General features: G+C 37.9%; 1 protein-coding gene across 3 annotated transcripts in view; it reads right to left on the reverse strand.

The window, feature by feature from the left end:
* The window catches only part of NEK7 (NIMA related kinase 7), a 60,574-nt gene that overhangs the window by 12,396 nt on the left and 35,733 nt on the right, over positions 1–12,445 (reverse strand). For all 3 annotated transcript variants that reach the window (XR_010081481.1, XM_063407691.1, XM_063407692.1), the window contains exons 6-8: positions 10,491–10,599; positions 8,161–8,268; positions 1,195–1,289 (exon numbers count right to left, since the gene is read on the reverse strand). Coding sequence is in view for 2 of the 3 variants with exons in the window: in XM_063407691.1 (XP_063263761.1) it covers positions 1,195–1,289; positions 8,161–8,268; positions 10,491–10,599 (312 nt within the window). In the remaining variant the exon portion in view is untranslated. The remainder of the gene's footprint in view (positions 1–1,194; positions 1,290–8,160; positions 8,269–10,490; positions 10,600–12,445) is intronic.

Here is a 12,445-nt window from a genome sequence, read left to right on the forward strand (position 1 = left end):
TGAAATTCAAGGCAGATGCCATGGTCAGTATTGAGGAAGCCCAACACAGGATTAAGTTTTAGTTCAGGATTCAAACTTCTAAATACTTGCTATCAGCTGGACTTCCTTCTTTGAATGATCCCCAAGATTTAAAGCACCAGCTGTACACACATCTGTAAAATGCAGACTTGCAATACAGCTATTTGTCCTTTTAATATTCAAAGCAACATCAGTGATAGAAAGTAAACAACTATTACTGGAGATGATTCACCTAGCAGTAACATCCAGCCTCAACAGGCTGCCAATGTCTTCTACAAAATCCTAAAATAAACAAGGAGGTGCTGATACTGCTGAGTATGTGTTACATGAGTTCTGCTGACCCACTGAGGCAGGAGGCTTGTAGGTAAAAAAGTGATTTCAGCATATAAATTTCTACCTGGAACATGACTGGGGACATTTCACTGCCATTGCTGATGGAACCATTTCTTGCCCCAGCATCATTCAACACAAGTGTTTATTCTTCTAATCAAGAAGTGATATGCAAAGAACTTGGAAGATGTATTTTTTTAGAAGCCTACCTTTTCTTCATACCTTCATTTGACTCCATATTTCCACGTTTCAATGTGCCCTGTACTTTTATTTTCTCAGGATATAATATTATATAAAATTATGTGTCACCTACCAATCTCGACTGTACCAATAGAGAACTAAACAACTGCAGTTTAACTATCACAGAAGAACACAAAAATTACAAGTGTGTGCAGCAGAAGTTATTAAATTGAGAATTCATCCAAGCTAGTAGCAATAAGTACAGTAAAACTTTTTCATAATTTTACTTAGGTTTAAAGTATTTATAAAAATAAGGAATTTGTATTAAAATAACTATATTGCAGTTTTTGAGAGCATTACTTACATATTCAAGTAGTCATGCTACTTCTCAATGCATTTATTAACAAAATCATATAATCAAACATAAGCCATGAAAACACTGAGAACAATTTTACATGTGCTTGCTATTATTCATTATTAATTCTCCAGTCATGCCCAATCTTCAAGAAGTTGCCGTAAACTCTCTGTAGCAAGCTCAGTCAAAGGCAAGTTCAAGTAAAACACAAATAAAAGTATTTCACATGCTTAAGTTATGTAAGGGGAGCAGGGCAGGGGACAGGGGAAGTACAGGAGTGTTATTAAGTTCACTGTATATATCACTATTACCTCATACAGCAAACAGCCTAGAGACCAGATGTCAGACTTGAAGTTGTAACCATTTTCATGTATTCTCTCTGGAGACATATAATAAGGTGTACCAACTGCAAAAAAAAAAAAAACCCACAAGTATTTTTGAATGAAAACTTCTGTTGTTATGCAGGAGTAAAATTATAGTTTTCCTCGTAGAAGAGTATTTTTCATCTTTCTCATTTTGCTACATTTAACACTTCAACTCATACTTAGGACACTTCATATTGACAGAAATACATGAATTAGGTATCTATTTCATCCAATGCAGGTTTATTTTCACTGCTCATACCTCATTACCAGAGCTATGAAGTTGTAGAACACTTCCAAATTTTGCTTTTATAGAATTTTGTAATTTGTTTCTCCTGAAAAGAACCAAGGAAAGGTAGGTACTACACACACACATCCCTGCTACTTTTCCAAATTGTTATCACTGCGGCTAGAAACAACCACTAGAAATTCTCTTCCATGGGCTGAGTTTTATTTTTTGTTTCAGAAGTTCTGTTCTTCGAGAACATATAAACCTGAAAAAGCTCGTTTTAAAATAAAAAAAAACCAGCTGTTTTGAATAGCTGAAATTAAAACTGAGCCTGAGATTCAGGACCTTCAGAGATGAGGGCAGAAAAACCAGTGAGCCCAGCAGAAGCTGAGGTTCCTATGAGCAACTCAGCCATCAGCTGGAGGAATAAATTCAACACAGCTTTTCAGCTCCCAAACCTGCCTGTCCCAGCTTAATTCTGCCTCAAGAGTTGTGGACTCTGGAAATGCTATTGAAAAGCAGCATTTATTAGGACTGTCCCAGAGTGAATTTATATTGGATACTCTGGAACATCTCTCCTCTTGATTTTAATCAAACCCTACTGATCTGCGTCACAAGTTACTTGGAGGAGTGAAATACTGAGAGATGCTTCAGCTCTATAAAATATGTCATTACAAGGAAGTAGCTGAGTGATGGTTTCATGCGTGACAGAGCAATAAGAAAAAGAAGTTATGGAAAATAATGGTAGTGGCAATTTTAGTGCACTGTTTCTGAACTTTCTCCCTGTACCCCCCAAAATGACTGCCTAACAGCAAGAAGAGAAAAAGAATCCCAACGATCAAAACCCACTGATTTCTGTCAATTCAAGTTTATTTTATTGTGAAACCAAACATCTTGCAAGACCATCAGCGATTAAAATCAGCAATTTCTCATTTTTGTACTTTGTGGTATGAACCTCAGATGTTATTGTAACACAAGGATCTGGTTTCACTTCTGCTCTTTGAATAGATGAGGCTAATTCAGAATTGATCTCTGTATGAATACTGGAAACCAAGATACAGTGAATATGTAAGCATTTCCACATCTGAATGATCAGCTTAAATGGCTTTAAGTAATCAGACAGATAATTTTACTCTAATAATTTCCAAAAGTTAAGGGTTTTGACAATGTGCCCTACCTTTAAGAAATGCTGCATGTCAAACTATGTCATGCATTCTTAGGGAGTAAGGAGGAGAGAGAATTACTTTCCTACTTGAAGGGCCCAGCTCAGACAGGGAAACCCAGAACCATCTATCTCAGGTCAGGCCACTGCTGCTGGTAACCCAGAATTTCACCTGATGTGCTCCTTGGCAAACGATGGTGAAAACCCATTTAAACTGCTTCTCTAACAGACAGACAGGCAAAGACAGAGCTCCCCATGTGGTATCCTCCAATGGATCTGGCCCCCTAAATATTCCTGTTCTCTAATGTATCAACATCAGTACTTTATTGGGCACTTAATGACAGATATCTTAAGATTGGGACTGCAACTAAACATTTATAATTGGTTTCATTGTCTTTAATCTTACTGTTTTATTTCGCTCTGGGATTTTTTTTAACACCCTAAGGACTTGTGAGCTTGGACACCTCTGAAAAATTCCAGCTGCATTTTGTATCCATTAATTAAAGCACTGGTTTAGTATCTTCTGTTGCTTTGTTGGGAGAATTCATCCAACAACAGCAATAAGTTTAACAGGAATGTGGTTGTTCACTGGCTACAGCAGTGCCTCTGCTGCTCTCAGGTATGACACAAGTGGCTGGCAGTGAGTAATGTGCCAGAAAGAGGCTTCACAGAATCCACAGGGGGCAGCTGAAAACACTGAGGTTTGAAGGTTCATAGGCTACCAAAAGCAAAGGTAATTTTAACCAGTAGCTCTGGGAAGCCTGCTGATACATTAGGAGTCTGATATGACCGTGAAAGATTGATGATAGTGAAAAGCAAGAACAAATGTTACCACTTTACAGCGTTTAGCCTAGTGTAACACCTTCACTACAATACAACCTGCAGCCCCCAATGACCAGCTAGTGAAAGGAATTGAAATTAGTAATGTTACTTACGGAATCATACAAGCAACCTGAAGATTCAGACATCATTACTACTTATAAACGGTTTTTAACAGAACATGACCCTAAAGATTCATTATTCTGACATCCAGGAACTACTGAAAGCATTGCAATGATCCTTTTAACATGGTGAGTACTCCTAGGACATAGCTGTGCTGCTGGTAAGCAACTAATGTGGAATTATACATTATAATTCCTTCCTGGATCTTTTTATTTCTGGGAAGTGAAATACAGCATCTCTGTAGTACAGAGATATGTAACTTCCTGACTTCCTGTATTTATCTGAAGACACAGAAGTGGGATAATACAAGAAAAGGAGCTAAATCATTGAGGTGCCTACATTTTTAAGAACAGAATCAGTAACTTCAGCATTCTGCTCACTGCCTTTGCAGACCTGTGATAACCTGCAAGTCTGAATAGTGAACTTCCTTGAAAATGGTCTGGGTCAAATACAGCATCTCCTCAGAATCTGCTGCTGCTCTGGAGCTCCCTCCCTTTAAAGATGCTGTAGATGCAGAAAGTGTTGATTGTTTGTGCAAGCTTCCTGTTACTGAGAGAGGGAATGGAAATAATGGAAATGGTGACTAATACAGAGCAGAGGAATGATTTGAAGGATCAGAGGCAAAGCATCTATTACAAAAAAGGGAGTTATGATATCAACAGTCCATCTTACTACCTGGATAAACATATAACTCACAATGTATCTGAGTAAAGTTAAATGCATCAGGCAATGGAATGAAATACAGTAAGTTGCTCTAATGTAGTTACTAGGTCTACAATAGTTACCAGCTCTAAAAGCTATCAAGCATTTTTAGGCTTGTAGAAAAATCAGCCTGGTAAATGTTAAATCTACTTACACAAAACAATGTAGTGGTTCAAGCAGGACAGGTTTAAAAGACCACAGTTTTAAAAATGGCCACATAATCATTACTGACATTTCATGCACTGGCATACATAACTATCAGAATTCCGGAAGGCGGCTAAAGAGGCCAAATTTCAGTAACCAGAAGACAGTTTATGTGTGATTCAGTGTCCATGAGACCACAGCCATTTTCTAATATAGAGTTCAATATGCTTAACAAGATGAATGTGGATGCTGAAGACAGACAAACCACATCACAAATAAGCAGCCTGGAGGACCTTTCCAACCCTACTGATTCTATAATGTTCAGGGGTTTGTATTTATTTAATACAGCTACAGGAGATGTCGAAGTCAAGGACTCATCTTCAAGGACAGGACCCAAAATACTGTCCTTATCCAAAGTAACTCTGCAACCTAGCCCACAATGTGCAGTCCTTCTACAGAAGTCAATCTATAAATATCTTGAGTTATTTTATAACAACACAGTAATTTCTCTTCAGCTTTCAAACTACTGTAAGAGATCTCATGATTCTGTATGTAAAATAAAAGAGCTATTTTAACACAGCTCCTTTGATGACTGCAATGACTCAGCTGCAGATTTCCCTGCCAGCCTGACTGCACACTGAGGGTGCAGGTTCTGAGTACCGTTGGGGATCTAAGGGGAGTTTATTGTATTCACAGAATGGTGCTGCAGCCCACCACCTCAGCACACCCTCTAGTGCATTAGAGACTCATATGTGAGAGGAGAGGAGAGTATTTGCACACATTTTCACAAGGTATTTTATTCTCCACAACCTGTGTGAGTTTACAGTCAAACCCTTCACATAACAGTCTGTGCTGGGGACAGCAGTTTCACAGAAATGACAGATACTGTCAAAACACAGAAGACCAGAATTCCATGCAGATGATTCTCTGTATTCCAGCATTTTAAGAAGATTGCAGATCTGCTCCTTTGCCCTGCAAGAAGGGATCCCCACGCTGGTGGCACTGCATGTCTGGACAGCACACTGGGCAGCCTTACTGCACAGCCACAGCAGAGAAACCAAGTGATTCTTTTTGTAACTGAAATATGAAAAGACTTATCTTTACATCCACTGAATGGCTAACAAAGAAAAAAATGCATATATCCATATCCATATATCCATGAGCTGGCCTTAGAATTGACATTTCACCAAAGGCTGTAAAGGCCTGGCATACAGCCATTAAAACAACAGCATCAAGAAAGCCCTAAGACAGTTTTAGGGAAAGGAGTAAGAAATCTTTGTTGGATCATATTCCCCTTTCTAATATGAAGTCTTCTGAAAACAAGAAATTTTGTCAAGTTTGTATCAAATCAACAATACCAAATGCCTTCATTTCCTCTGCCCTTTTGTAAGAAAGGTTTTCCATTTCCAAAAGATATAGGCATGACAATAGAAAATTCTAGATAAAACTGTATAGAAAGAGTTAATATATGAAAAAACCCTGTCCAGTGCAGTTTTTTCACTTGTTTCAAATGGACCATCAGTAAAAATTCTAATTAAATCAGTATTATTCATAATTAGCAGTTAAACGCTGTAGCTAATTAAAATTTTAGTACATTTCTTTATCTCTGAAAGCCTGAATCTAGTTTGCTACTGAAATTTTTATAAAGCCTGTAAACAAGTAAAAACTGCTACACATATGTTTGTAATTTACTAGGTTACGTGCACCAAAGGTTTATGGAATCATAAAAAGATACAACTCTAAAAGAAATTTTAAGAAAACCAGCATCAAAAACTACAGAAGAAATCAATTTAAGAAGTGGTCTCTGCTAGTAACAAATCAGAAAGTCACTGTCTCCTCTGTAGCCTAAGTTAACAGCTGACACAAACCTTTTTTCTAGGCTGAATTCTGACATTAGGTCATAATTAAGAGGGAAATGAGAGAAGAGGAGAGAGGGGGAAAAGAAAATAAAAAAATAACTCCTCTATCAAGACACAACCACCAACAGAAGAAACAAAGCTGCCATCCTCCCCTCCTTCCCCCAGTCTCTGGACGACTCTTGGATCTGTAAAAGATGAGCTTTAAGGGGCTCAGGGTTTTACACTGTTTTTAAGTCTGGCACAGCCTTCAGCTTTTTTAAATTTCCAGCTCAGCCCTCACAACAATTCCCCTGCCAGGAGCCAAAACAATCCAGGGTTGAGGCAATCTGCTCCTCTTTAACTTTCTGACTTGTGCCTCACAATCCAAGTCCACTCTCCCACCCTCACTGCTGACCTCTGCCTTGCTCATGAGCTCCTACTGCTCAGATTAGGATTTACAGCTCCCTCTTCACCCCTGCTTCCATCTGCAGCAGGAGCAGAGCCACCTACAAGAACCCAGCCCAGCCTCTCTGCAGGGCTGCCAGGATGGCCACTGCCTTCCAAGGGCAGCACGAGCAGCACAAACCCTGCCCTGTGACAGCAGCAGGTCCTCAGTGCCACTCCTGGGTGACCTTCAGAGAGGAACCTGAGCACATTTCCAGCCTGGGCGCTCCTCAGGCTTCTCCTCAGCCTCCCACTAATGCACTCTGTGCCTGGGGTTCCTGGAACACCTCAGCAGCCACTCACGGCTTTGACCTCACCAGTCTGCACCAAACATGGTGAAAACTGCAAGGCACAAAAGAGATACCAAAGGCTTTGGAGGACAGGGAACTAAGGACAGTGTCAAAAATTTGACAAATCCTGTCCCAAATATTGTATTTTTGGCCATTAACACATGTATCAACTCACATCTCAAATGTGGTACAAACATGACAAAGATGCAATCAGTGAACAGGCTTGAATTCAGCAACCACCAAATACAGACACTTCAGTGAGGGAAAAAAATCTTTTCTGATTTAAAAAAACCCAACGTAACAGTATTAAGAACACTAATTCCTACATTTCTCTTCAAAATAGATGTTACTGTATTTACAAGGTTTTTCTCTTCTACAGAGATCCTCTTTGATTGTGTCATTCATCCATTACCCACCTTTAAACTTAAAATATATGCAAAATATTTAATTTTTCTTCTTTAAAAGCTTCTTAATCATCCTAGTATTCACATGCTACTCAGAACATGTAAATTACATTAAAATTTCGGTTGGATAGAGATAACACACTGCCAGTTTTGTATCCTAGCAAAGAATAAATTGCACATTTCAGAAAACTTCTAAAACCAAGAATAGAAAAAAGCTGTCTGAGAACTCATTTTGTTAATTCTGATCTCCCCTCAACTACCTAAGCTTATATTGAAAAATGTCACCTTAAAAAATGGGAGCTCCTCTGAGAGCCCTTTGAAACCACATCACCAAGAGGTAACATTAGTGCTACTCATGCAGGCACACAGAATTACGAGATTCCTTCCAACACTGAACAAAGTTCAAGTCAATTTTTTAAAAAATGCATCCGTGTTATCCCCTTCTTTTTTCCTATCATTTCTAGGCAACATTATTGTCTTATAGACTTGTTTAGAGGCAGAAATGTACATTAAATTATGCAAACAAAGGAGGGAAAATACCCAAAGCATGCTGAAAGTAATGCCTGAGTGTTACAGTGTTTCTGTATTTGTCCATGGTGCTGACCATTTTTTTTTATTAATAACACCTTTAGGACCATATTTTTATTATTACTTAAGAACATCTTTAGCTGGTCCTAACCCTTTTCTTCCTCCTCCTGAGTGGGCACACTATTTCCAACCATGTAAAAGATTCTACATCCATACCTCAGAGAAAGCTTACCTAAAGAATGTGCTGCTGTGGTTTTGGAGCTGAAAAATCGACCAAGTCCAAGGTCTCCCAGCTTTACTACTCCTGTAGCTGTAATGAACACATTTGCTGGCTTAATATCTGAAAGAAAAATAAATTTAAAAATTTAAAAGTCACAGTAAGGTTGAAGAAAAGCTACTCTTCTACTAATACACCCAAAGAGGATTTTATTTACAGCTAATGCTGGTAAAATTTGACAGTGCTATTCAGAAAGAATGGGTCCAGAATGTAAAACTTCAAATCCACTATTTTAATAGTACAACCACCACTCAAGCAAAGAAAACCAAGAGCCATGGAAAGTATTTTTTAAAGAAACAAGCAAACAAACAAAAAACCCCATACACCCAAAGTCCAGAAGCACATACAGGGGAGTTCATTACTACTTTATATAAGCTACACAGAAGGACTGACACTAGAACTAGAGCAGCTCTTTTATTATGTCTTAAGTAACGGTGTAAAAATGTTTTCAAGAACTGTAAAGCATTTTTCATTACTTTTGCTAATCAAATTACCCACAGTAGCATAACGCTATTTATTTGAAATAGATAACTGATTCTCTGTACGAGCAGGCATTAAAAAAAAAGAAGTTTACTCAGGAGAATGGTTATTTGAACTCGTCAATGGAACTGGGCTAATCAAGTAGAAACAAAGGAAAATAATGATGTATACCCCAGACAGTTATTTTTCACAAGTAATATCCAGTTTAAGTTTTAATCCAATCCCTTAGAGACAACAGCAGACACTTTCATTCTATGATTTCTAACAAGGTACATACCTTGTTAGTTCTCTAAATAAACTGACCTGTTATTTGTTTGGCAAGGGAGTTTAGCTCTTCCTCTGCTGAAGAGCAACCCACCCTGGCCCTAAACTTACAGAGATCAGTTCACTTTGACAAGAGGGGATTGCAGCTGGCAAAGATACAGGCACAGTAAAAGGAATGGTTAATAACCCTTCCAACACCAGCATTTTCAGGTTTCCAGTAAAAAAGTTACAAAACCTTACAACTTTAGAGGAAGACAGAAGCAATTATGTTCTCCTGCTATCTGACCCAGTTTTCAGGAGTTTGGATAACCCTTTGTGTAATAACCCAACATGGATATAGCTCAATTTAAAAATAGCTTTAATTGTCATTGCTTTTGGTGTGTAACTATGAAACCCTTAGATTTGCCATAGGTTTGCCAGAAGCTTTGAACTTAGTATTTCAGTTGAAGGAGCTCAAATCCTTTTGTTCTGAGCTAAAATATACAGAAATTCACTAATTTAATTGTAAAAAATATTAAAGGAAGATACTTGTACCCTATAGAAAGAATCTGTATTTTATGTCCTTCTCTTTGTATCACTTGCACTTGCAGGCATCTGTACAAATGCACAAAGGGGGAAAAAAAGGGAGAGGCACAAGGGAAAGGCATTTGCAGGAGCAGGGGTATCTAAGCTCATCTGCTAAGGGTGCAAAGTCTCCAGCTGCAAATGTCAGAGCTCAGCAGACATCGAGGGACTGCTTCTATCAGTGAGCTGCATTTGAGCACAGGGAGCCACCAACCTAAGACAGGTAATGTCACCTGAACCCAAAATGTGACAGCCCACACACAACTCACAATCCCATCACCAGAGGGATTTCAAAAAGGAAAAAAAAAACCAAAAACCAGCAGATCTGAGAAGAAGCTATACTATGATCTGTTTTCTTTGGCTCAAGAGTTGTGAGGTGAAATCAAGACCACATCCAGAGGAGACAGCAGCACTGAGGTTTAGAACGGGCCAAGGAATTTTAGTACTTGACAGGGATAGCTGGCAACTACAAGGGCTGTTGGGACAGAGATTGGAAATAGTGCAAAGGAGCAGAGGAAATGCTCCCACCTGCACATAACCAATAGAGAAGGCACTAGGAGAAGAGCCTGTCCATCACCAGCAAGCAGAGCACAAGCAGGTATTCTTCAGGACAACTAGGTGCAAGAAGCGTAAAGAATGGACTGACAGATCTGTGCAAGGCAGGTAGCAACACTTGGGCAGGCCAACGGGCAAATATAGAAGAATAAATACAGGACAGAAGACAAGAGCCAGAAAAATGAAGTAGCTATGGCAGGGTATCCATCACTTACAGAACTATCGCTTATTTTGAAAAACTTGCTATCAAACAAATGCCTAGCACAACAAACGTATAACCACAAACTTCTCTCCGTTTTCCATTACTCTTAAAATCTTACAGAAACACACATTGTTTCAGCTGTCAAAATTGATTCCAGCCAGCTCAATTCTCACACAGTCAAAGGTTCAGTAAGGACAAATCATCTTTGATCCTGTATTACCTCTATGCATAACACGACGAGAGTGCATATGTTCCAAGGCACTGCAAAGCTGAACAAAGTACTTCCACACTGTTCTTTCAGGAATCAACCTCTTCTGTTTCTTAAAATGCTTAAAAAAACAATGGATAGTGAATATTAAAAATCAAACCTTGCATAAAATGACTGAAAAAAAGACAGAAAATCCTTAATTAAAAAATAAAAAAATACAAGAGGGTCACAACCTAGTAAGAAAGGTTTAACAAAATTTCTTGACACAGAAAACTTTCCCCTCAAATATTAATGTATGCATCATCACTGCAGGTGTATGAGTCAGCCTACACACCGAGTCACAAATAACATTGTGAAAATAACATAATGAAATAAAACTCCTACCCCAAAAAAGGATTTATACAGTACTTAGCACTCCTCAGTGTTGGGTTAATGTTTTCAGAGTAATCTAGTATAAAGTAGCCACAGAACAAATAAAGGTTATGTGCCACAGAACATCCCAAACTAAATACAATTTCTTACACCAAAACTGATTTCCATACCCTCATTTTCTAAAAAGAGGAAAAACGAACAGCATTATCACACAGTCACAAAGATCGTGTAAAAAGAATTGGTCACATTCGTTTTAAAAACTTCTGCAATACATGAAAAGGAACTAAAGGAACTGTGATTTCTGAAAATTCCATAGTGATGTAACTCCTGTTCAAGTATTTTCTATCCTGTATGAAAACCCATTCCTGATCACTGGTAACTGTTCACTGGCCTGTTAAAGCTTACACAAAACAATTACAGTCTGCTATACACATCATCTTCAAATGTTTTATTCAGGAACGGAATAACAATCCTCCAAAGATACCTACTGAAAACCTGGAATTCAGCCAATGTTAAAATGCAAAAGTTTAATCATTATAAATTCTGCAGCTAAAGGGAAAAAAGATTGAAAAATCGTTGCTTGTTTGGCCTCTGTTTCCAAAGAAATCATATTGTGTCAGGTTTTGAAGTTGCACACAAGAAGAAAACACATAAACAACATTAAGGCTAGCAAAATTTCAGATGGAAAGCAAAGTACTTGATGTATTTTAATTGCGTGTACAGACAGACTTGATGCTCATGAACGCCTTAAGAAAGTTCACATAAAAATTTATTAATTTTCAAAAATAAAAATATTCTCATACTATGTTCCAACATGCCACTGAGAAGCTGACAGCTGCATCTGCACATTAGAGACACAGGAGTATGAGAGAGATGCTTTTAAACTACCTAAGCAAAATGCATCAGTCATACAAAGGATCTTAAGATTCCACCAAATGTTTTTAGTTATAGGGATTATTTCAAAATGCATTTTCATTTAAATGAGGCAAAGCACATAAATTACATCTTTAAATATAATTTTCTTTCAGTCTTGGACTGAATCCAAACCAACCCTGTGTATCTTTTCTCCCTATAGCTGGATTTGCATATCAGAGGATTGTTTGATGTCAACAGGAAGATGGAGACCAGGTTTCTTTTCATTTAAAAACAAATACACAATACATCTAAGTATATGTACATGAAAGCATAGTTCCTTGATTTAAAATGCATTCTGAAATTATTATAATTATAACTAGGTAGTTTATTTAAACATTCTGAATTATTATTTTTTTAACTCAAATGCAAGTACAAGCGGTGATGAAACACCATTCACAAAAGGCCTGAAATGGGAGATTTTCAATTACACATTCCCATTCTGATTTACCTAAAGCACATCAGTGTACTTTCAAAGTATTTATGTACAAGTTTTCTTTTAACACTTTATTCACTTGCCATCCCTAGCACTGTAACTGATGTACACTGCAAAACTGGCTCCAGTTCTTACAGTGCAAGGATGCAACCTGAAGTGTGCCAGACATGGTCTCATTCTGCTGAAGGCATCAATAATTTTGCAGAACAATAATAACCTCTTCCTGAAAGCATCAATGATATTACTT

This window comes from Prinia subflava, chromosome 10 (assembly GCF_021018805.1).
Source record: "Prinia subflava isolate CZ2003 ecotype Zambia chromosome 10, Cam_Psub_1.2, whole genome shotgun sequence".
Taxonomy (NCBI): Eukaryota; Metazoa; Chordata; class Aves; order Passeriformes; family Cisticolidae; genus Prinia; species Prinia subflava.